Source organism: Arctopsyche grandis, chromosome 8 (genome assembly GCF_051622035.1).
Source record: "Arctopsyche grandis isolate Sample6627 chromosome 8, ASM5162203v2, whole genome shotgun sequence".
Classification (NCBI taxonomy): domain Eukaryota; kingdom Metazoa; phylum Arthropoda; class Insecta; order Trichoptera; family Hydropsychidae; genus Arctopsyche; species Arctopsyche grandis.
The window spans coordinates 25,975,001-25,997,148 of NC_135362.1; the positions used below are offsets into that span (position 1 = coordinate 25,975,001).

Genomic DNA, 22,148 nt, shown 5'->3' on the forward strand with positions numbered 1-22,148 from the left:
CATGGCACGTAGAGCTAGAGACAAATGGAGAAATGCTTAGAAGAAACGTTGCTACCCTTCCTCTCTCTACTTCACACACATTAAGGGTGAAAACACATTGATTGGTATGGGACGTCACGTCACTGGTTTGTAAACAGTGGATGTTCCCCAAACCGAGTTCGGGTGTAGTTGCACGTGCAGAATCCATATTATAATAATGATAACTTTTATTCCAGACGATAGGGAGAATAGTTCAATCCCCAACTCCCATATAAATAATATATATGTAGATAATAAATACAATATTATTGAAAAAAAAATGAATATATAAATAATAATATATGTTTGGCAGATCGCAAGTGTATGCATATCCATATGCAACCGACTAGTTTCTCCTAAATTTCTTCAAATATGGGATTCACCGTTATCGATCACTGTCAAGCAACGAGAAATACAAGGATGAAATATCACCAAAAACACTTCAGGGACTGTACCGTGTATATGGTCTAGGTGCGCTGTGTTTATTTCGCATGTTTAAAAGTATCAAAAAAAACCCGTACCACGTACCACTCAGTGTATTTTCACCCTAAGGTTCGTTTATACCAGTACAGCTCAAGCCGACAACTGCACGTAAACAGCAGTACGAAAATACTCTTTAGTGCATTCTATTTTTTATTTTGATTTTTAAATGATTTTTATTATTACGAAATTATGTTGACAATACATCTTATATCGATTTTAATAGCTACTGATCATTAATAGCTACTGATTATTTTCTATTTTACAATTTAATTTAATTTGGTTAGTAATCATAGTATTATATTATTCTAAAGTAATCTACAGCATAATAGGAAAAAGAGCTCAAAAACCTAGAACATTCGTAGAACGTGTATGTTGCGCAACTGAAACAGCAGTAGGCGACACGATCTATTCATATTACACAGCGGTACATGTCATAGTACACATCAAGCAGAACACGTTTTTTTTTTCACTGTGGAAATATTCACGCATGACATGACGTCATATTGACAAGTGCACCCGTAATAACGTGTTGCCTGTGCATATTAATATTTTCGGACACGTTATATTGTGACAATTGTTATACAACGCATGCAATACTGCCCCATATCGTCACGCTCTGTGATGTATGTATATGTAAGCCGATTTTGCCTTTCACTCGCCCAAAACAACACAAATATGTGCCGAAAGCGGACGATGTTGTATAGTATGAATAGAAACTGTCGTTTACGTGAGCTGTTGTGCTGTGCGGTAGCCGTTAACTGCTGGATAGTATGAATAGGCCGGTATATGACGCGTATGAGATGGAGAGAGTAGGAACGTTTCCCTATTCATTTATTGCACTCTTGGTGTTTTATTTAAATATACGTAGTCTTTTCGTGCAGTGTTGTGCCGAGCAGTGCTGGATAATATAAACGGACGTGTATGCGTTAAAAACCCTAGTATACAGAGGAGTAGAGTACATTTAAATAATTACGTTTCGTAACTATTTAAATTTACTCTATCGTGCGCAAAGAAGTTTTCACTTCAATAAATAAAATTGAAACTTCTCTCTTTTAAAGTTGTATGCAAACTCATTTTTATATAATCATATATATATAAATACGGTAATCTGTGTGTGTGTGTGTGTGGGTGTGTGGGTGTGTGTGTGTGTGGGTGTGTGGGTGTGTGTGTGTGTGTGGGTGTGTGGGTGTGTGTGTGTGTGTGTGTGTGTGTGTGTGTGTGTGTGTGTGTGTGTGTGTGTCCTAACTCTCGCCGAACATAATGAACGAATCGATAAAAATCGATTAATTCATTTTTCGACGAGACGACTTTGTCGCGACTCGAACCGATCACCCCAACTAGCCTGAATATGGATCTAAATTGAGCTAATGGTCTCGGACATCACGCCAAATCCCATTTTTCATTTCGCCTTTTTTTTTAAACATTAATTGAAATATTCCTTCTCGCCATATAAAAATACGTAATTTTAATAATTTCATTTAGCGAGGTTTTGAACCATTTTTTATGTTCTTATTTTCAATTAAATTATAATTATAATTTAAATTTAAATTATTTATATTTTGACGATATTCGAGAAAAAAATTGATTTCATTCACCGCGGGCACCGGGAATCGAACCTCGGACCCTCCGGTCCAAACGCAATGGCCCTCACGAGCTCGCGTCGCACGCCATATCCTCGCCCAGAATACGTGTTGTAAATACACATCATATGTATATGCACGTAATTTGTTATGTATAATAATAATATTCAACGTTACGAGGTCAATGACCGTTTGTGTATAATCGGAAAATATTACATTTTGTTAACGTTAACTTTAAGAATTGAAAATTATTACAAATAAAGAATTGAAAACTATCTATGAGAGTCTACGAAAATAACGGTTCCGGTTCCGGATTTGTTTTAGTTTTATACGGGTATATAATAATTTTATACCCATGCGATGATATTTCATCGGGCTATTCACTAGTAATAATATTTTTGCCTCACAAATTGTCATGTATTTATATTTGAAACGAGTGTACATATGTACATATGTTATTATCGTTTGTTGAATATTTTAATCGCGATAACGACTCCTTAATAATCCATAATTTAAAGACAACAATGGCGTGCGTCTGAAAAGCGAGACGGAATTGTCCGGTAATATTAAAATATTGACGCGGAAAATTGACAATATTGTCGTAATTGCCAGATGGCGTGACGAAAGCCTTACGAATTTATTCGTTAATGGACGCCTTTGTTGCGCATCATTTCTTTTTCATTATTTTGTATAATAAAATTGTACGCATCCGCGTTCTGTCTAATTGCGCAGAAAACAGTGATAGTTAATTTACGAAGGGTAAGGAAAATAATTTTCGCCAAAGGGGAAAATGTGAATTTTCTTCAAAGGTATGTACATAAATGCAGTGTTGAAACGCGAGATGTTTCAATTCTCGAAGTCAAACTTTTAATGTCACGGTAGTATAAGTTCGCACCAGCGAGACGAAAAGTCAAACGCTTCTTCATATAAAATACCAAGGGTTCAATAAATGTAAAGGGAAACGTTCCTACTCTCTCCATCTCATACACGTCACTTGCAGTTTACTACGTATACAGATCTATTCATACTATCCAGCACGACTACAGCACAGCATAACAGCTCACGTAAATGATAGTTTCTATTCAAACTATACAGCACTGTCCATTTTCTTGTTTTGGACGAGTGCAAGTCAAAATCGACTAACATATACATACTTTACAGAGCGCGACGCTACGGGGAAGTATTGCAGTCCTATCAATATTGTCACAATATGACGTGTCCAAAAATATTTATATGCACATGGCAATACTTTCATTAGTACGGGTGCACACGCCACTATGACGTCACGTCATGCGTGCATACTTCCACAGTGGCCAAAGAAAACGCGTTCTGCTTGATACGTTTTACTACTGTATAATATGAATAGATCGTGTCGGCTACTGTTGTTTCGGTTACGTAACATACACATTACGGAAAAGATGAATGTGTCCATATATGTAGAATGTGGTAAAGAATATTTTGCTGTTTACATACGTGCAGTTACCGGCTTGAGCTGTATGTACTGGTATAAACGAACTTTAATTTGCACGAAATAGAGAGTGTAGCAACGTTTCTCTAAATTTTACCTTCGATAGCACACGTACTCTCGCCTATATGAAGTAGCGTCGTGTGTGGATATTATAAACAAATAATCTTGCTTGTTTTGCTTGATACGTTACGGTGACATGTACTGCTGTAGAGTATGAATATATTTTTACGGCTACTACTGTTACGTCTACGCTACGCTAGACATGAATGTGTCCATATAAAATGTACCAAAGAATACTTTTCATACTGCTGGCTATGTGAAGTTGACGGTACTTGCTATGCTACTATCATTTGACCTTACCGTTTATTTATGAAGCATAGTTTTGTATTCGTTAAAATTTTTTTTGAAATTTTCCTCATGAAATAGTTATGAAAATGCATTGTTTATGCATAAAATATTTTTTGCACTCGCATTTATTGTGTGCATATTATGATATGTACTTTGTGTTTTGCAGGTTTGGGAAGCGAAGGCAGAGTGTCTATTTATCTGAATAGACTGACGGGTTTCGACCATCGCTGTAGAGTTCGTTATGCTGTAGCTTTGGGTGAAGGGACACGAAGAGTAGACTCTGGACCTCTCGAGGATGTGTCTGATGCTGAAGGACGAGCGAGAGGATGGCATCCCAGAGCAAGATTGGCAGACATCGCCTTAAAGGTAATAAAATTAAAATTTTCTTCGTATATAAAAAAATCACAAATGTGAAAGGAAATGAGGTGACTGTAGTTTGTCATTCCGCGTTGAAATAGTACTAGGTGAAAACTGGCTCCCATCATCATACATGCATATAATATATAAGAGTTCTTTTAATAAGTTACATTGAAGCTATTAACTTTTGATAAAGCTTAGCAAAAGCTTTAAGGCGGCTCACAGACATATGTATGTAGTTATTCGTCTGTCGTAGAGATCGCACCTCATGCTCGCGCAATTCTTTATCGGATGGGTCCTATTCCAAGAGCTATTCGACTTCTCAATGAAATCGTGGCTGCTGAGCCTGAATGTGATATTTGCCACTTCAGTGAGCGTAGGTTATCGGAGATTATCTATTTGTCTGGTAGCCTGCGCTCATCATTATTTACATAATTGAATGTGATGTATGAGTGGAATTTTGATCTTCTCTCTTCCATTTAAGCCTCGCAGGGATGTTTTGTATTTGCGGCTGCTTCTTATATATTGGTACTGGCTATATATGTAAGTGCAATACATTCCCTACATTGTATTGAATTAAATTGAGACAAGGTTGCCAAATTGTTAAAACAGTTGACCTGGAGACACATATCCGAGATCTGGCCAGCAGCATCAGGCCAGGGGTTGAATCTGCGACTGTTCAGTAGAAAGAATTACACGCTAACCATTGATATATGCTGCTGAATATTGTCATGTAAAATTCAGTTTAAATATCAAATTGTACTATTCTTCCCTTGAAAAAAAGGCTAACAATTAACATAAATAAATTTAAAGCATTTGATTTATTGTTAAATAATTCATTAAAAGCCTTGCTACCTACTACTTACTATGTACAATAAATCATCACTGTTAGTGCTTCAATAGATTGCACAACTAATACAGCTACGAGCTTCTTCAATATTTCTCATCTTCATACATGCATCTTCAATCTGAATTTGAACAAATTTATAAAATTGATTGATACAATAAACATTGCATTGAAAATGAACTTATTTATTTGAAAATAAAATAAATTAAGTAAGATATACACATATACATATGTATAAGTCGAAAACACTATTCCTGTTTGGACGAGTTTCACAAATTGTTATCACTTATTTTAATTCGATATGTCCAGAATCTTGGAAAAGTAGAATAAACGTATTAGAGGCCAACAGTATTTTTAAATATTGCTAAATGCAAAACATTATATCTAATTTTTTGCGAGATATTTCTCGAAATACAGAAATGTGGACTTTATGTATTTCGAGAAATTATGCCACTTTCAATTATAACGGCTCATATTTACATACGTATGTTTATGTATGTATGTATGTTTAAGTAAAGCTAATTATAGTGTGCATAATTGAAGCAAGTTGGTGTTCATATTCCGAATCAATAAACTACGTGTGCATGTATTAACTCAAATTCGTTATTACACCGACTAGTATTTATTCTCATAATACGAGTTGAACTGATGCAATTTCAGTAGGTAATTAAGGCTCAATATTGTTTTACGTATAAAATAGTATTAGACGATTGTTATCCACCTTATGGGGGAATTTCAATTGGACAAAGGCTCCCCTCCCCTTTCACGTGTCAGATAGTGAATAGAGCTTTTGTTCGATTGATACCGAAGGTATTTATTTCGCTCTACTTACGCAAAATTCCGTATTACTCGTTATTATTATTTATCGTGATGCTTTTGCTGCCACAAAATGGCCATAAATATATTAATTTCATAAAATATAATAGTAAATATATGTAAGAATGCCTTGGAAGTGAGCTAGTGTCGAAATCAAAATCGCAATCCCAGTAAAATCTAAAATGCTCTAAATATAATAAAGGTTTTATATTTCATATCATCATCATCATTTTGAGCCACTCACACCGTTTTGTGCAACTCTCATATAAATATATCTCACCCCATACATTTTTCTAATTTCATCTACCGTTCTTGGGTACAATTCCAGCACTTCTTTTGCCCATATTTTTACATACCTCCTTTAAGTTTGACTTACGATTACAATTCAGGAAAAAGTTTGCCTCTTATCCGATCGTTTTCATACTTTGCCATATTGCTCATTTTGGTCATCAATATAAGTAAATGGATCCTCCGCCATTACGATAGTGCAAAAATATAGTGTAAGATGCGTTTGATATCTGCCCGGCGAGATAGTCGTTGACGTTTATCCATCGTTTGTTTATTAGTTTTAAACATAGATGGCGGTCGTAAAATAAAATTATTGTTTTTATTCAAAATAATAATTTTATATACAAATTATAGAAGAGGTATGTTTTTAAAAAACCTTTTTTTAGTCACGTAACCCACCCGTTGCCGTTTCAATCCCTCCATTATATCAACTTCAGTTAGATTTAAAAGAAAACGAATGTAGTTATTAATAGTGAAATTCGTTTTAAATTTGAATATAAGAAGACGTTGTATATTTTACAAGATCAAATTTTGTTGGAAATTAAATAAAAACAAGTCGTCTTTTTGAGCACTAAAAGTAAAGTAGAAAATGTTGAATTATTTTAAATTGTATAAAAATAATATTTTATTCTGTCAATATTGTATGAATAAACGTCAGGCACTTTTCAGAAATTAAAATTTCAAACGCGCCTTACACGATATTTTTGCACCATCGTAATGGCGGAGGATCCGTTTACTTATATTGATGACCAAAATGAGCAATATGACATAGTATGAAAACGATCGGATAAGAGTAAAATTTTTTCCTGAATTGTAATCGTAAGTGAAACGTAAATGAGGTTTGTAAAAATGATTAATATCTATTTTTGGAATGTAAAATCATTAAAACCAGTCAATAGGAATATTTAATGCAATCATAGTCTTAGTAATCTATCAGACACCCAGTTGGGAAAATTGTAGCAGCAATAATCTTAGTGTTATCGTAGTAAGTTTTAAGTAGCGTGTCTTTGAAGGAATCAAAACATTATTAAACAAGCAGTAAGTACTATACAGAAACCAACTAATATGTATTTTTGTGACTTTTATGGGTTTGAATTTAGTGATTCCATTCACGACGATTCCATTCACGACGATTCCATTTCAACTTGATTGTTATTTCTAAAACTAAGAAACCGTAATTATAATAACCTTCACTAGCTGTTAGAAGCATCGAAACCAATTTAATTTCACGTACGTGTTCGGGTCGAGGTGTGCAACAAAAGATCAAAATTCAATTTAACTTTTTCAACCTATTTATACGTACACAAAGCACACATCCGTGTCATAGGCTCATATCAAAAACGAAACTTTAATCGATTTTGAAAGCAACAAACAATCCGCACTTTATATGCAAAACGCTTAAAAATATATGGATGTAGGTAGAAGCGCAAAGTTTTCTCAACTTTTATTCGAATACTCTTTGGCATTTCGAGACGAAATTTTTGCAGACTCACTTGCCATTATCCCGAGAGTAAAAATGAAGTATGCAAATCAAATTTCGATAGATTTTTATAATATTTTTACCTTATATACCTTTTTTATTTCGTTATAATATTTTTTTTTATTTATTTATTTCATAGAACATGAAAACTCGCCTTTACAGATTGCTTCAAACTACGAGTGTACTAATACAGATACAATACGATCAAAACAAACATTCATACAATGTGAATTCATACAAACATCATCCATATGACATGTATGAACACATTTTTTATTATACAAATCGGCGAACCTCAAGACCCTTAATAACTTGAGATTTGCAAGAGAAATAGGAAAGGAAAAGTCAATTTTGCAGGAACCGTTTCAATGTAAATTGGAAAACGTTGATAAGAAACGATCGACCTGGAGTCACTAACCAAGGTTTGGCTAGCACCGGGACTCTAGTGGGACTTGAACCCGTGACCACTCTGCTCGAAAGCATAATAACCACTAGTCCACGCCGCTGGATATATATGTATGTACATGCGTATATACAAATACATGACATATCAACAGATAATGTATTCTTGAGAAATTTCAACTTCAACTTTTTGAATGGTGCGTACCTTCTCAGTGTCGATTCCCGATCACGTTTTTTAATGTAGAAAATGTATGCGTGTTTGTGTATTTAGCTCGAAAGAAAAAATGTTCTATACTCAGAAAATGAACCTATTTCAAAGTAATGCTATTCTGATGTATAAAATATATTGAAAATTTAGCACTTAACCTTTTGCTTTTCACTTTGCGTCAGTGTAGAGTTGGGGAGTCGTGGCTTTTTGGCTGGAGTGAGAGTCGATAAAAATTCAAGCGACTTTTTGCTCCGATTTTGCATTTAAATCGCATTTATATTTTAACTTAATAATGTATATTAATATTAAATTATTAACTGTGTCGATTGCCGGAAACCAGTGTTGCATATCACTATTTTACTATGTGCGATGTGAGAGAGCCTCACCTTTGTGCAATATGGAATAGAGTTTGTAAATATGCAATCCGTTACGCCAAATTCATGCATTTGTAAATAACCAGTAGCGTGGTCTAGTGGTGAATGTTGAATTATCTCGTACTTGATGTTACGAGTTCGATTCCCGCTGTCTCGCTATTGGCCAGACCTTGGTTTGTCAAGGTCGATCATTTCTTATCAGAATTTGCCAATTTTTCTGATTTTCATTGAAAGGATTCCTGTAAAATTGGCGTTTCCTTCCCAATTTTCTGTTGCGAACCTTAAGTTATTGTTATATCTTAGTTTTCGCCATATTGCTCACCATAGATGTCTCTGTGGTTGTTTATCGAATATAAAATTCGTATTGTTACATGAAAGTTATTCATCGTTATTTATCGTATTAATACGATGTTTGTAATATCTGAGGATAGATGTCAGATATTGTTTAGATTTACATGTATCTATGTAATAATTATGTGGACCAGGAAGGCGCATTTGGGGTTTACCTGTTAAGCCTTCCCGGTATATTTGTATATATATATGTAAAAATATGTATGTAAAATAAATAAAAATAACAGTCGTCTAGTTCCAAAACCCAGTATCTACATATTTGGTCAAAACGGAGATAAAAATGTATTCCGATTGTAGGAATATTTTCACATAATACTGTATACTTGAATTCTTTCTAAAACTAAGTTAAATGACTAAAAAAATATATTTAAAATCTTGTTTTGTTCCAAAGAACGGCAAAAATTCTCTCTGTTTATTGCAATTAACGGCAAAACTGCCGACAGACAATCAGAACACTGCTTATGGCAAGATGGCGGCCATTTCGGCCGGTTACCCGGGATGCAACTGTCATTCCGCATTTCCTTCGTAATTGCTGTTATCATGGACGATCTAGTATTGAAAAAACCAAAGATGGAGATACAAGAAAGAAAACAATCCGAAAGAAATCGTGGGCAAAGGAACGGGATCGCCGTGAAAGGACAACTCTGGAACAAACACCGGCAAAATTGTTTTAAGTCTTAATATTTCATTTAATCTCAAAAATTTTCCAAAAAACTGAATTGCAAAATAGCTTTAAATCGTATATCTTCCATTAAAATAAAAATTTGTAAATGAAATCCACTAAATAAAGTTGTGGAAGAAAAACTGCGTTTACCAACAAATGAGTGAAATGCTTTTACCGGGTTTTGGAACTAGACGGCTCATATATCAATTAAAAATACGAAATATTAAAATTAAAATCTAATGAAGAGCATTTCAGAGATACTCGAAAATGAACCACAATTGGGAAAAATGCGAAAAAATAAATTATATTTTTTTAATTATTTTAAGCTGGAATCGGAGTCGTGTTTTTTTAACAATTCCACAGCCCTGATTTATACCCTTATATTTACGTATGCATAAAGCCGTAGTAATGTGGCATGCGAATTGTTATTATATCATGATTGAAATAATACGTAATAATGATAATAATTTGGTATTTTTTCTTTATGTAAATTCGGTATAATATTTACATAAACGAAACGTTGAATGCGCAACATTGAAACGTTCCATCATCACTACAGAAAGGTAAATATTTTGAAAGATGATGATTAATGGTGGAATTAAACACAAAGGAACGGTTAACGTCATCGCAAAAGGAACGTATTAACGCCTCCGCACCAACTATCTATTACATTGAACAATTGCTTTTATTTTGCGTAGGTTTTAATCAAATTCAAAGAAATTTTACAAAACCTTATAGTATAATGCGTGGTATAATAGTGATGATATTATTTCTCTTGACAAAATTCTGTGTAAGAGAAAGCCGCAAGAATTGATATAGCTATAGTTAATACAGTCAGAATAATTAGAGATTGAACCTTCAGCCTCTAATTACCTTCATATATAATGAGCTTTTCATAATGGGACTTTTCCCAGCTTTCATCTAACCGAGTACAAATATTGGTACATATACATATATGTATGTATATGTACTAATTTATCCAGCAGCATAGCTTGGTGGTTGCGTTAATGCTAACCACCAAGAGATTGCCGGGTTTGATCTCTGTATTGCCCTTGATTGAAAATAATTTATTCCGAGTTTTTCTGTAGAATTGGATATTTGTGACTACAAGCTGATCTTTTCTTAAAAGAGATTAACAATTTGTCTGATTTAATTATTGAAACGGATTGATATTTCTCTTCAGATTGCAAAAACCATCTTAGGCACTATATCACCACTGTTTGACAATGATTTAAAAATGTATGATCTATAAATTTAATAAAATTATAGGTGTCTGGGTTTGGTGCATCCGCTCTAAAATCGCCAGATTAACAGAACGGCAGCTTTAAACGTAATTCTCGTTTTCTCGAATGATAGATTGCACATCAGATGACGAGTAACCTTTCGATGTGCACAGATGCAATTATCAATTATTATCCGTTAATCTGTCGTTCAATTTGTCTGGCGATTTTAGAGCGAATGCACCGCATCCTAGGTGTCTATAGTTTATGAACAAGTTAAATACCATACATAGGTGTCGCTCAGGGGCTCGAATATAACATTAGGTCCATCGAATATGCCGCTGCAAAGTATCAAAGAAAAAAAATTGACCAGAGTGATGCTTTAAGAAATCTGTTATTTCACCATGATAAAAATTATAATATGATAAATATTTATCTGAAAAGTGGGACCAAATGGGAAAAAAGTATTTTTAAAGTCAGAGTCCGAGTCGTGTTTACTAAAAGTCCTGCTTTAGATCAGGAGAACCCAAAATTTTTGTAAATTTATGGAATTTCAAAATGTATGGAGGGCCGGATAAAAAAAATATTTGAATCCGGTTTGAACAAATTTTCATACGTGTAATAATTTTGCATAAGGAATTTATACCGAATTTATAGTCGATCTGATGTAGCGTGAAACGATCTGATGTAGCGTGTAGCATTCGTACAATGTGTTGTAACATTGAAAAGACATAATTTCTTTATTATGTTTTAAACTATTTCTTAATTAATAACTATATAATATTATTGCAATATAATTCAATGCAAGGTCTTTAATAATATTACTATAAGCTATGCTGTCCATAACTTTTGTCATTTAATTTTGTCGTCTAAAAAATATAAATTTCTATTAATATAAAATATAAAAGTATTCCATAAATAAATAAATAATATCAACAACTCACGTAATTTAAATAATTTTTTTTTCAAAACAGGAAATTCGAATTCAAACCTAACAAAGAATAAAAGTCAACTTCTACCGACCGCTATACGCACAAGCAATTTTGTATTTCTTGACCAAAATGCAATGTGAAACTGAAACGAAATGTAATTTGCCATCGCGGGTCTAATGGGGGGTGAATGCGATAGCATGTTCATTTTAGGTAAGCCTCATGCTAGATCGATTCGACTATAAAATTAATAAAAAAATAATAATTATCTATGGGCCGATAAAATGGGGCGGAACCGACCGTTTGCGCGGCAACAATCAAGCTCACATATTAGTAATTAATATTTCCTCTTTATCTATGATATGTACATATGTATATACGAAATATCGACGGATGAAGTATCGTTTATTTTAGCGTATCGAAAAATTACTTTCCGTTCAAAACTTTATTTTTAGTTTGGATTCGCAAAAGCTCGCAGGTTTCCGGCCGGGTTCAAAATCGCTTCGCATGTTTATTTTTGACCCCGGAGGCAGTCCGCCAAAAATTTCCACGTTCACGTTAGACTTTAATGCAAAACCTTTTCATATTTATACGATAGGCGAGGGTCAGACCCTCCTCATCTCCCTGCGAATACCTCGCAAAATCCCCGTCGAAGAGCGAAAAGCATTCCGAGTCAGATATGACAGCCGAGTGATGTAAGGCTCGAGAAATCCAGTTTAGACTTTAATTTCGACGGACAAAAAAATGAAGGGGTGCGAAAAATCACGTCGACGAAGGGGAGGCTTCGTGTTGGGGATTTCGGCGCCAATCTGCGATTTTCAGACCTGTTAACATCATCCTTTCAGCGTGGGATTTTTGGCTTTGATTTGATCCGTCCGTTCGTCGCAAACGTGCGTGAAATGCGCTCCGTTTTCCATTTTCGCGTATACACTTCATATTCCACTCGAGATGTGAGAGCTTTTTATGTGTATAATCGTTGGAATCCCACTGGATGTGATTCGAGCGAATGAATTTATAATAATTTTTGAAGCTTACATACAGGGAAAGTCCATTAACTGGTGTGTTTTGTGGATGTGAAAGTTATAAGTGAAATTTTCCGTAAGGGAATAATATCCATTTCAATTGACAACTTCTACATATGTATATAGTATAAGCGTGAGTTAGCAGTAAGCTGTGTTTAAATCAGAGGACATGGAGATATAAGGCATGCACGGAGATATATAGACACACCGATTGTGCGTTGTGTCTCCATGTGTGGTTTTTGCTTTATTTTTGTGGTTACGGGTTCATTCCCTGGCCCGGTGCTGCTGGCCAGATTTTGGATATGTGACTTCAGGTCGATCGTTTCCTATAAGAGTTTGCCAAATTATCTGATTTCATTGCTAAAACGGCTCCACTGAATTGGCACTTATACACGTTTCTATTTTGAGAATCTATCATTTTAAATTTTTTGATAATAATCAAAAAAATTAAAATGATACATTCTCAATAGTAGATAGTAATAAATATACTACCCACCTACATCTAATATATATGTTATTTCGAAAGAGACTTTGTAATTATGTATGTAACTATTGTTGGTTCGTAAATCCGTGACGTCATCGAACAAATGAATATTTAAATAAATTTAATAAAATGTTTACTATTAGATTGGCCATGTTTCAGCGGTTTATATTACAAATACCAAGCGAAGCCGGGTAAAAACACTAGTCTAATATGTAATTTCGAAAGATAAATTGTATGTATGTATGTATCTATCGTTGATTCGTAGAATCCGTGAGTTAAATTTAATAAAATAATGTTAAAATGAATATTCAAATAAATTTAATAAAATGTTTACTATTAGATTAGCCATGTTTAAGCGGCTTATATTACAAATACCAAGAGAAGTCAGATAAAACCACTAGTAAAACTCTATAAAAATTTCTCGCAAAAATTTGTTGTGTATCGAATATGTCAATAGATCTTTGATAGTGTATAAATATAATTGTATTTGTAATGTAAAAGTAGGTTTACCTGTAATGAAAATTAAATAGATAAATTAAGTAACTGACCTTCCATTCACCGCATATGTTGAGAATTGTACCTGATGGCATTCACAACTCAATTTCACAAAAATTAATAGAAAAAAGTCGATGATGTTGATGAAGTCCTTCCCCGCTATACTCGATCGTTGGTTATTTACATATTTCATTGTAAATCAACCAGTGAGCTATCTGGTGTGGCATGCTTCATACAACTGCATACATTTGATCTGCTCGCGCAACGAAGTCTTCCACAGAGACCCGGTGTGGCCTGGCTCTTAGAGTACCGTGAATTAATAAACCAAATTTACTGACCCTAATTTTGAAATTGTGGATTTGCATTAAAAGATATATGTATACAAAAATTATTTTTTTCATAATCAAATGTACATATTGATGTATATGTATGTAAATATGTAGGCTTAGAAGTATGACAAGGGTAGTGGATATAGTGGATAAAGTGAAGAGATTGAAATGGATATGGGCGGGCCACGTGGCTAGAAAAATGGACGAAAGGTGGACAAAAGAAGTGCTAGAATGGTTCCTGAGAGAATGCAAAAGGGTAAAAGATGAAATTAGAAAAATGTGTGGGGTGAGATGGATGAGAGTTGCGCAAAACAGAGACAAGTGGAAACGTGTTGGAGAGGCCTTAAGTGGATGGTGAATTCTGAGGTTGATGATGATGATATGTAGGCTTATGTATAGTCTGTACCTATGCATATTTGGGTAGTACTTAATTTTCAGAAAAATGCTGTCTTTTGTGGTTTTCCAAAAAGTACAAATCTGCTATTTCAAACTACATGTAATTTGTAAAATATGTGTATAAAATAAAATAATATTATTTAATAACAATACATAATACGATAAAAAATATTATAGTAATTTATATAATTTATCCAAAATAATGATTCACACAATTAATGGATTTTCATTTTATATCAACAATATGAAATGGTTTAAATATAATATATGTAGATCTTAATATCTGATTTTTTGAAATATGTACATGTACAGGCTATGAGCGTATGTATATGTATAAAAAAATATATTCGCTGAAGTAACGTAAGCATATCATAAAAGTTTGACGGAAAAGTTAAGTACATATTTATATGTTTATGCACATTTTTTTCGTTTATTTTTATTCCCAAGTAAATTCTGCATGATATTAATCTCGCATTTAAAGTTTGAAAGCAAGCTTTCTCCGAAATTTCACTGCTGCGGATGTCGTTAGCGATAATAAGAAAATTGACAATGGATTTATAAATATGACCAGTGATGAGGAATTTTGATAAACACCTACAGATAAAACAGATCTAATTTTAAATATCAAGTATACATATGTATATAATATATCATACCAAGATACACATTTCGTATTATGAAATATGGTAGATATCGATTATGTCTGTTGTTGATATTTTACTTTTGATATGAATCTACATATGTACCAACAACATTTCTGGCTCGATTGTCAATTTGTAATTATTATCTACTTCATTAACGATATCTAGCTAATTGATTAAGTGACTCAATCGCGTGTCGTAAATTCAATGATTCAAAACGGGCCTGTCTCTTTGCCACACCTTGTATATTATTTTTCATAGTACAAATCGTTCCTTTGCTATCAAATAGTACGAATAGCTTTCAAATATTTATATTTTTCAATTTACTATTGATTATACGGATACGGATTATCGATGTGTGAATTTATTATTTTTTTTACCAAATTTAATCGTGTCGAAACAAATGACTTATGGTTGCAAAAATTTTTTTTTTTAATGTTTGTTCACAATACGCATTAAATATACTTTTATGGTTATTGGCCAAGTGATTATTATTCTTTTTTTACATACCTCCTTTACGTTTCATTATACGTACTGTTTTCTTGTTTTTAGTATTTAAAAGGTTTATCTTAATGCAATATTGGTGTACAAAGCTGAGGACAAGGAAATAAAAACTTGTTTATTTAATCAATGCAATAAAAGTACTGAACTGGTTTTCTTAAAACTTTTGTTAGCCAAAATGATGATACTTGTGCTATACACACATAATATGTATAATATTTACATATGTACATATATACATATATGGAGTAAATGAATGTTAGTTTAGAGTAAAGTTAGTTACTTTTTTTATTTTGTGAAGGAATGTTTTTCCAAATATAGAAAAATATTAATTAGATTCTTACAAACTAGAAACAATTGAAATATCAAATAGAAATTTACATGGGTTTTGAAAATTTGGATTATGAATGTGGTTATTTTAGTTGTAAGAACTTGGTTTTAATATATTTTATTTTTATTTTTACTACAGGTAAACTCCATTTTTTGTTCATAAGAACTTACTAACAATACATAAATTTTACAGAGTATGTAGGTGGGTAGTGTATTTATAATAATCAACAAATTCGAAATGCTTTAAACACAAATTTGCGAGAAACGGGAATAGGTAACCAATTTGGTGAAACCTTTTCAAAAATGAAGTTAGATAAATTTACTTTGACCTATAGACCTGGAATCACATACATACATACATATGTACATATATCCAAGGTCTGGCCTGCAACACTGGGATTAGGGGGGCTGGACCTCAGCGCCTTATCCATACAAACGTATTAGACTTCTGCTTTCCTCAATTATGGCACTAGAGAAATAATTTTTTAATATGCTATTTATATTCACTATATTCATGGTTCTATTTTTTTTATTTTTTTGATTAATCAAAACATCAAATTAATCAAAAATCAATTAATCAAAAAAATAAAACCATGCCTATGGTGGATATCCATAGCATATCCAAAGGAAGGGAGAAGTCTAATACGTTTGTATGGACAAAGCGCTGGGGTCCAGCCCTCTTAAGCCAACTACCCCTCTGTTGAAAGTATCACAAACAAACCAAGCCATGTTTCTGGTTAAATGTACATACATACAAAGAAATAAAATAAATTGCCACTAAGAGGAAATCAGCCAATATGGATTCGAATATATATATACATATAATAGGTCTTAGAAAAATTTGCATTTATATATTATACATATAGGTGCAAAAATCATAATTTTCCTTAGTGAACATACGTATCGATCGCATAAAATAAAAATTGACGGTTTATATTATCCGTGATTACTATCCCTAATATTAGCTTGAAAAATCGTACATACATATGTACATATATAATGTAATGCTCATACTCGCTACTAACACATTATATGTACATATGAAAATAGACCAAGGTAAATGTCGAACAACGATATTAACGCTCTCTTGAACCGCGTAAACGTGTTATGTTTGTTGTTTTTCGGACGGTTTTCCCTAGACGAATGGACCGGGTGAGATAAAAAAAATCTCATTTGTAAATGGGATTTTCCAGATGAAAAACTTCTCAGAAAGATGAGGCGAACGCATAAGCGATGAAAAGAAACCGCACGTAACGATCCGCTCTTCGAACTTTCCTTCAAACTGTCTGTTACACAAACTATGTACATAAATATATATGTATGTATGTATATAAATATAAAAAATAGTACTCCATGTTAACCCTTTTCTTAAACACTGGTTGCTTTTTTCGCCGTGGTTTTTTTCACTTTTTTCATTTTATGAAATTTAATATGAAAAATTAGCACAGTCGTGTTTTTCAATACGTTTACTTTGAAGTAAAGTTGCAAAGCAATTTATTTATGAGTTGAAAAGTCCAGGATTCTAATCTTTGATTTTATGGTATGCTGAATTTATTTTAAGGGGTTCAGTAAAATGTATATGAGTGGCCCTCATTTTGCTATCGGTTTTATAAACAACAACAATAATTCTAATTATAGCATTGTAAATAATAATGTCCTGATTTCACCTTTACATTCTATAAATATATCTATTCAAAAATTGATTAACAAAATAAATGCCTTAGATATATCTAAATCTGCGGGTCCTGACAACATACCCCCAATTTTTATCAAGAATTGTGCCAATGTATTAACTTATCCTCTTTTTAATCTCTTTAATCAATCTATTTCCACTGGTATATTTCCCAATTCTTGGAAGTCTGGCTATTTAATGCCTCTCCATAAAAATGGGGATAAACATAATGTAATGAACTATAGAGCCATCTGTCAACTATCAACTATTCCAAAACTTTTTGAAAGTTTAGTATTAGACGAATTTATTCCTTTCATTAATAACATTATTATTCCACAACAACATGGTTTTACTTCTGGTAGATCTACCTTATCCAATTTATTATTATATGAAAATTTTATTTCTAGTGCCTTATCTGTTAAATTGCAAGTTGACTCAATTTACACTGATTTCAGTAAAGCATTTGACAAAGTTGATATTGAGATTTTATTATATAAACTAAACAGTATCGGAATCAGCGGTGTATTACTAAACTGGTTTCGGAGCTATTTGTCCAATAGATCATTATTAGTTAAAATCGGCCATTCTAAATCTTACTCCTTCAATCCAACTAGTGGCGTTCCCCAAGGATCTCACATGGGACCAGTCCTATTCAATATTTTTATAAATGATATTATAAATATATTTAATGATGTTAAAGTGCTCTTATTTGCAGACGATTTAAAAATATTTAAATGTATAAAAGACACTAACGATTGTGCTACTTTACAAACTAATTTAAACTCATTAAACGATTGGTGTTCTTTTAATAAATTATATTTAAACATTAAGAAGTGTTCTGTTGTCAGGTTCAGTAGGTCAAATAACAAAATTATTTATAATTATCATATAAATAATGAATCATTACCATCATCATCGCTAATTAAAGATCTAGGAGTTATTTTTGACGACAAATTAACTTTTAATTCTCATATAAATTTTATCACAAAAAATGCCATCAAAACACTTGGTTTCTTAATAAGAAATAGTACTCACTTCAAAAATGTAAATACGATTAAAATTTTATACACCACTCTGGTTAGAAACCAATTAGAGTACAATTCTACCATTTGGTCTCCTTATTTAATGAAACAAATTAACATAATAGAGTCAGTGCAAATAAAGTTCACTAGATTCATCAAATTTAAATTTTTTAAAAGTCATAATCACTATGTCAGTAACGTTATTATTTATAGGAAACTTAATTTGCTAAAATTATATGACAGAAGGAAAATTAACGATATTTCAGTTCTGTGTGGTCTTCTTAATGGCACTATTAAATGCTCTGACTTGGTGAGTTTAGTGTGCTTCCATGTGCCGGGTAGATCAATTAGATGTAACCATCTTTTTGATATGCCCAGGTTTACCACTAATTACTCATTGAACTCAGCTATGTTGAGACTGCACAGAGTTGGAAACGAATTATCCATGGTCGATTTATTCATTGTTAGTAAATATAACATGAAATCTATTTTATTTAAATATTTTTTTAATATAATGTAATTTATTTTGTAGTATATGAATGTATGTGTATTTTTCTTTTATATTTCATTTTAATTTTTTTTTCTTTTTCTTTCTCTATTTCCAACATGTAAAATGGTCAATTTTTTCTTGACCGTAAAATAAAATAAAATAAAATAAATAAAATATTTTAATTTTTTTGATATTCCAATGTATGTAAATACATATGTTTATATACCAATTTCTTGGTAAGAAAATTCAAAGGCGCTCTAATGTATGTATGTAAATACATACATGCGTACATATGTTTATATATTATTTTGTTAAAATGTCTGTCAAACGATTTCGTATCCTTCAAGCTTTCTCATAAAAAAATTGATTGCTGATGGAAACTGTTAAGAATATATCAAAATGGTTAATACACCATAAAAAATGTGTGATAGGAAAATACTTCTTCCGAATATTTTATGGTGAAAAATGTGAGCGAACTAAATGAAAAAGAAAAGTAAAAAAATGTGTTGAAAATTTTATTTAATTTGCAAATGGTATTTTGAAGTAGAATAATACTTTTCTTATTTATTTAAAATAATTGGGAAGCTGACATAGCCAGCAGTTGAAAAGTGTTTTTCTAGATTATAAAAATAAATTATTAAAAGGAAAGGTCAATAAAATTATGACGAACGTAATAAAATTAATAAGACGAATTTATGAGAATAAAATGGAAAAAAAATCAATTTTTCTAGATATATAATTTTAAAATTGGTGGCTTCGGAAAAGATTTAATAAGTATAAGTATTTATCGTATAAATTTGAGTGCGTGCATTACGCGCTCGCCGATTCAACCCGTTTACCCGTTTGAAATGATGAATGAATGTGTGTGTGTGGCTTCATGGATGTGTGTATATGTGTAGTCTCCCGCGCATGCTTAGGAGCATCTGACACTGACGTCAGCCGAATACTTTACTCTGATTGGATGTGTGTCTACACTTCTGCCACATACCCATACACATAGTCACATATCCACGTCACGTCCGTTTTTATATATGTATATTATTATAAGTCCAATTTCATAATGCTAATTACATCCGAAAAAAATCCCAAGACCAGATATCAATCGAAATGAAATAACGACGGTTCTATTCTATTTTACATAGGTATACACGCAAGACCGCTCTTAATTCAAACAAATTAAGAAATTAATCTCATTATGACGTAATTGGTTGTAAATTCGTTCTGTGATGAAGCGTACCGTGCAAAATAGGGTCACGATGGTAAAGCTCACGCCAGGCCCCATCAAAACGGAGCTTATGCAATGGTGACAGGGGATGCTGGAGGGGGAGGGGGTCATGAAGGGGAGGCTATGGGGGACGATCAAGTGTCGCAAGACACAAAACCCATAACAAATTGATGATAAGGCACGCACAAATACGCAAGACAGGGACATGCGTTTGCGGCGTCTCGCCATACCACTTATTTACCGCTCACCCTTAATTCACCTACATGTGTATGTATGTTTATTCTTATTTATACTAACGACCGAAAGTTCAGCACCACTTTGTTATTTCATTTTTATTATATACCAAGTGCCATAACGGTTGCTCCAGATCGACACTTATGGCCAAACTTATAAATAGGCATGTAATATATGTATACAGGGTGTTATGAAGCTGTGAAGGACGAGATGAAACTCAAAATTACCAGCACGAAAGTGAGACAAAGGATTCTAGCATGCATTAGACATCGACATTTGAACATGAACAATGAATAGTTTTAGCAAAATTTTTGTTTTATTTGACATTAGAAGTTAAAATTAAAGTCGCTTGTGAATGGCGACCTTTGTTCGGCGCGCTCTTTCAAGTTGGTTTTTACACTCTAATTCTGATAATTGCTAAGACATCTGCACGAGTGATATCTTAAAAGAAAGGGCAATAAGCAGGCATGTTTTTAAAAAGGTTTTACTTCTTTAATAAAATTCAGTTATTTTTTTTTAATTCAAAAAAATATCAGATTTTTTCTACTTGACAAATTTTTGTAAACTTGTTGTCACTCAAATATTTTTTTCTGTTAACACAGATAGTTTTATTTAATTGAATAAACATTACAAAAACGAAAAAAAATAATAAATGACACATTCTACGTTTAGCTTGGGCAGTATTAGCAATTAGCTGTGAGATTTTGGTGTTTTTACTAACAATAAAAAAACCATAAGACCTTGTACTGAGGTATTTGTGGGTCAAAATGTTCTAAATGATATGAGCTATCAACCCGTTAAGGCTTTGCATCTAGCTTCATAACACCCTGTACCTAAATATAATATATGCACATAAATTAAATATCCAATCGGTTAATGGTGATAAATAGAGTGTGGGTAGTCAATTTGTGAGGAACCGTTTCAACAATTAAATTTGATAAAGTCTGATAGGAAACGATCGATTTGTACATATGTATATATCCAAGCATTGGAGTACTTCTGTTCTACCTAATAATACAATGTATGATTCTTTTAGTTGTAGTCTTTATTGCTGGCGTATAATCTTATATGTATACATATATCTACATATGTAACATATACATATATGTATGTTACAGTTGAAGTGTATTTTTGGTCGTAATATGTATATTCCAACTGGTGATTTAGGTCATTCATATTCGAATACAATACAAACTAGTAAATTCCATCTCAAGTAAAAGTACAAATACACTTTCAACAATGTGCGCCAGTTGTAATATAACAATTGAGTTTTGACAGCTCTGATGTTTTAACGAATGTTTTAGAATTCAACGATGCGTTAAATATTTACTAGCTATTACGAATAAATGTAATGAGTGCTGTATTACGATAACTCTAAGAATGTATTCAAAACAAAAAATTGACTTTCTAATTCAATTTACGTACTAGTAGAATGACATTTTCGCGAAAACCTAACCCTTCCATCTTTTTTTTT

The 22,148-nt window shown here is 32.5% G+C and overlaps 1 protein-coding gene across 1 annotated transcript in view; it reads left to right on the forward strand.

Moving 5' to 3' along the window:
- Positions 1–22,148, forward strand: part of LOC143915909 (uncharacterized) — a 120,440-nt gene that overhangs the window by 32,556 nt on the left and 65,736 nt on the right. The window contains exon 4 of the mRNA XM_077436730.1: positions 4,064–4,263. Within this exon, the coding sequence (XP_077292856.1) occupies positions 4,064–4,263 (200 nt within the window). The remainder of the gene's footprint in view (positions 1–4,063; positions 4,264–22,148) is intronic.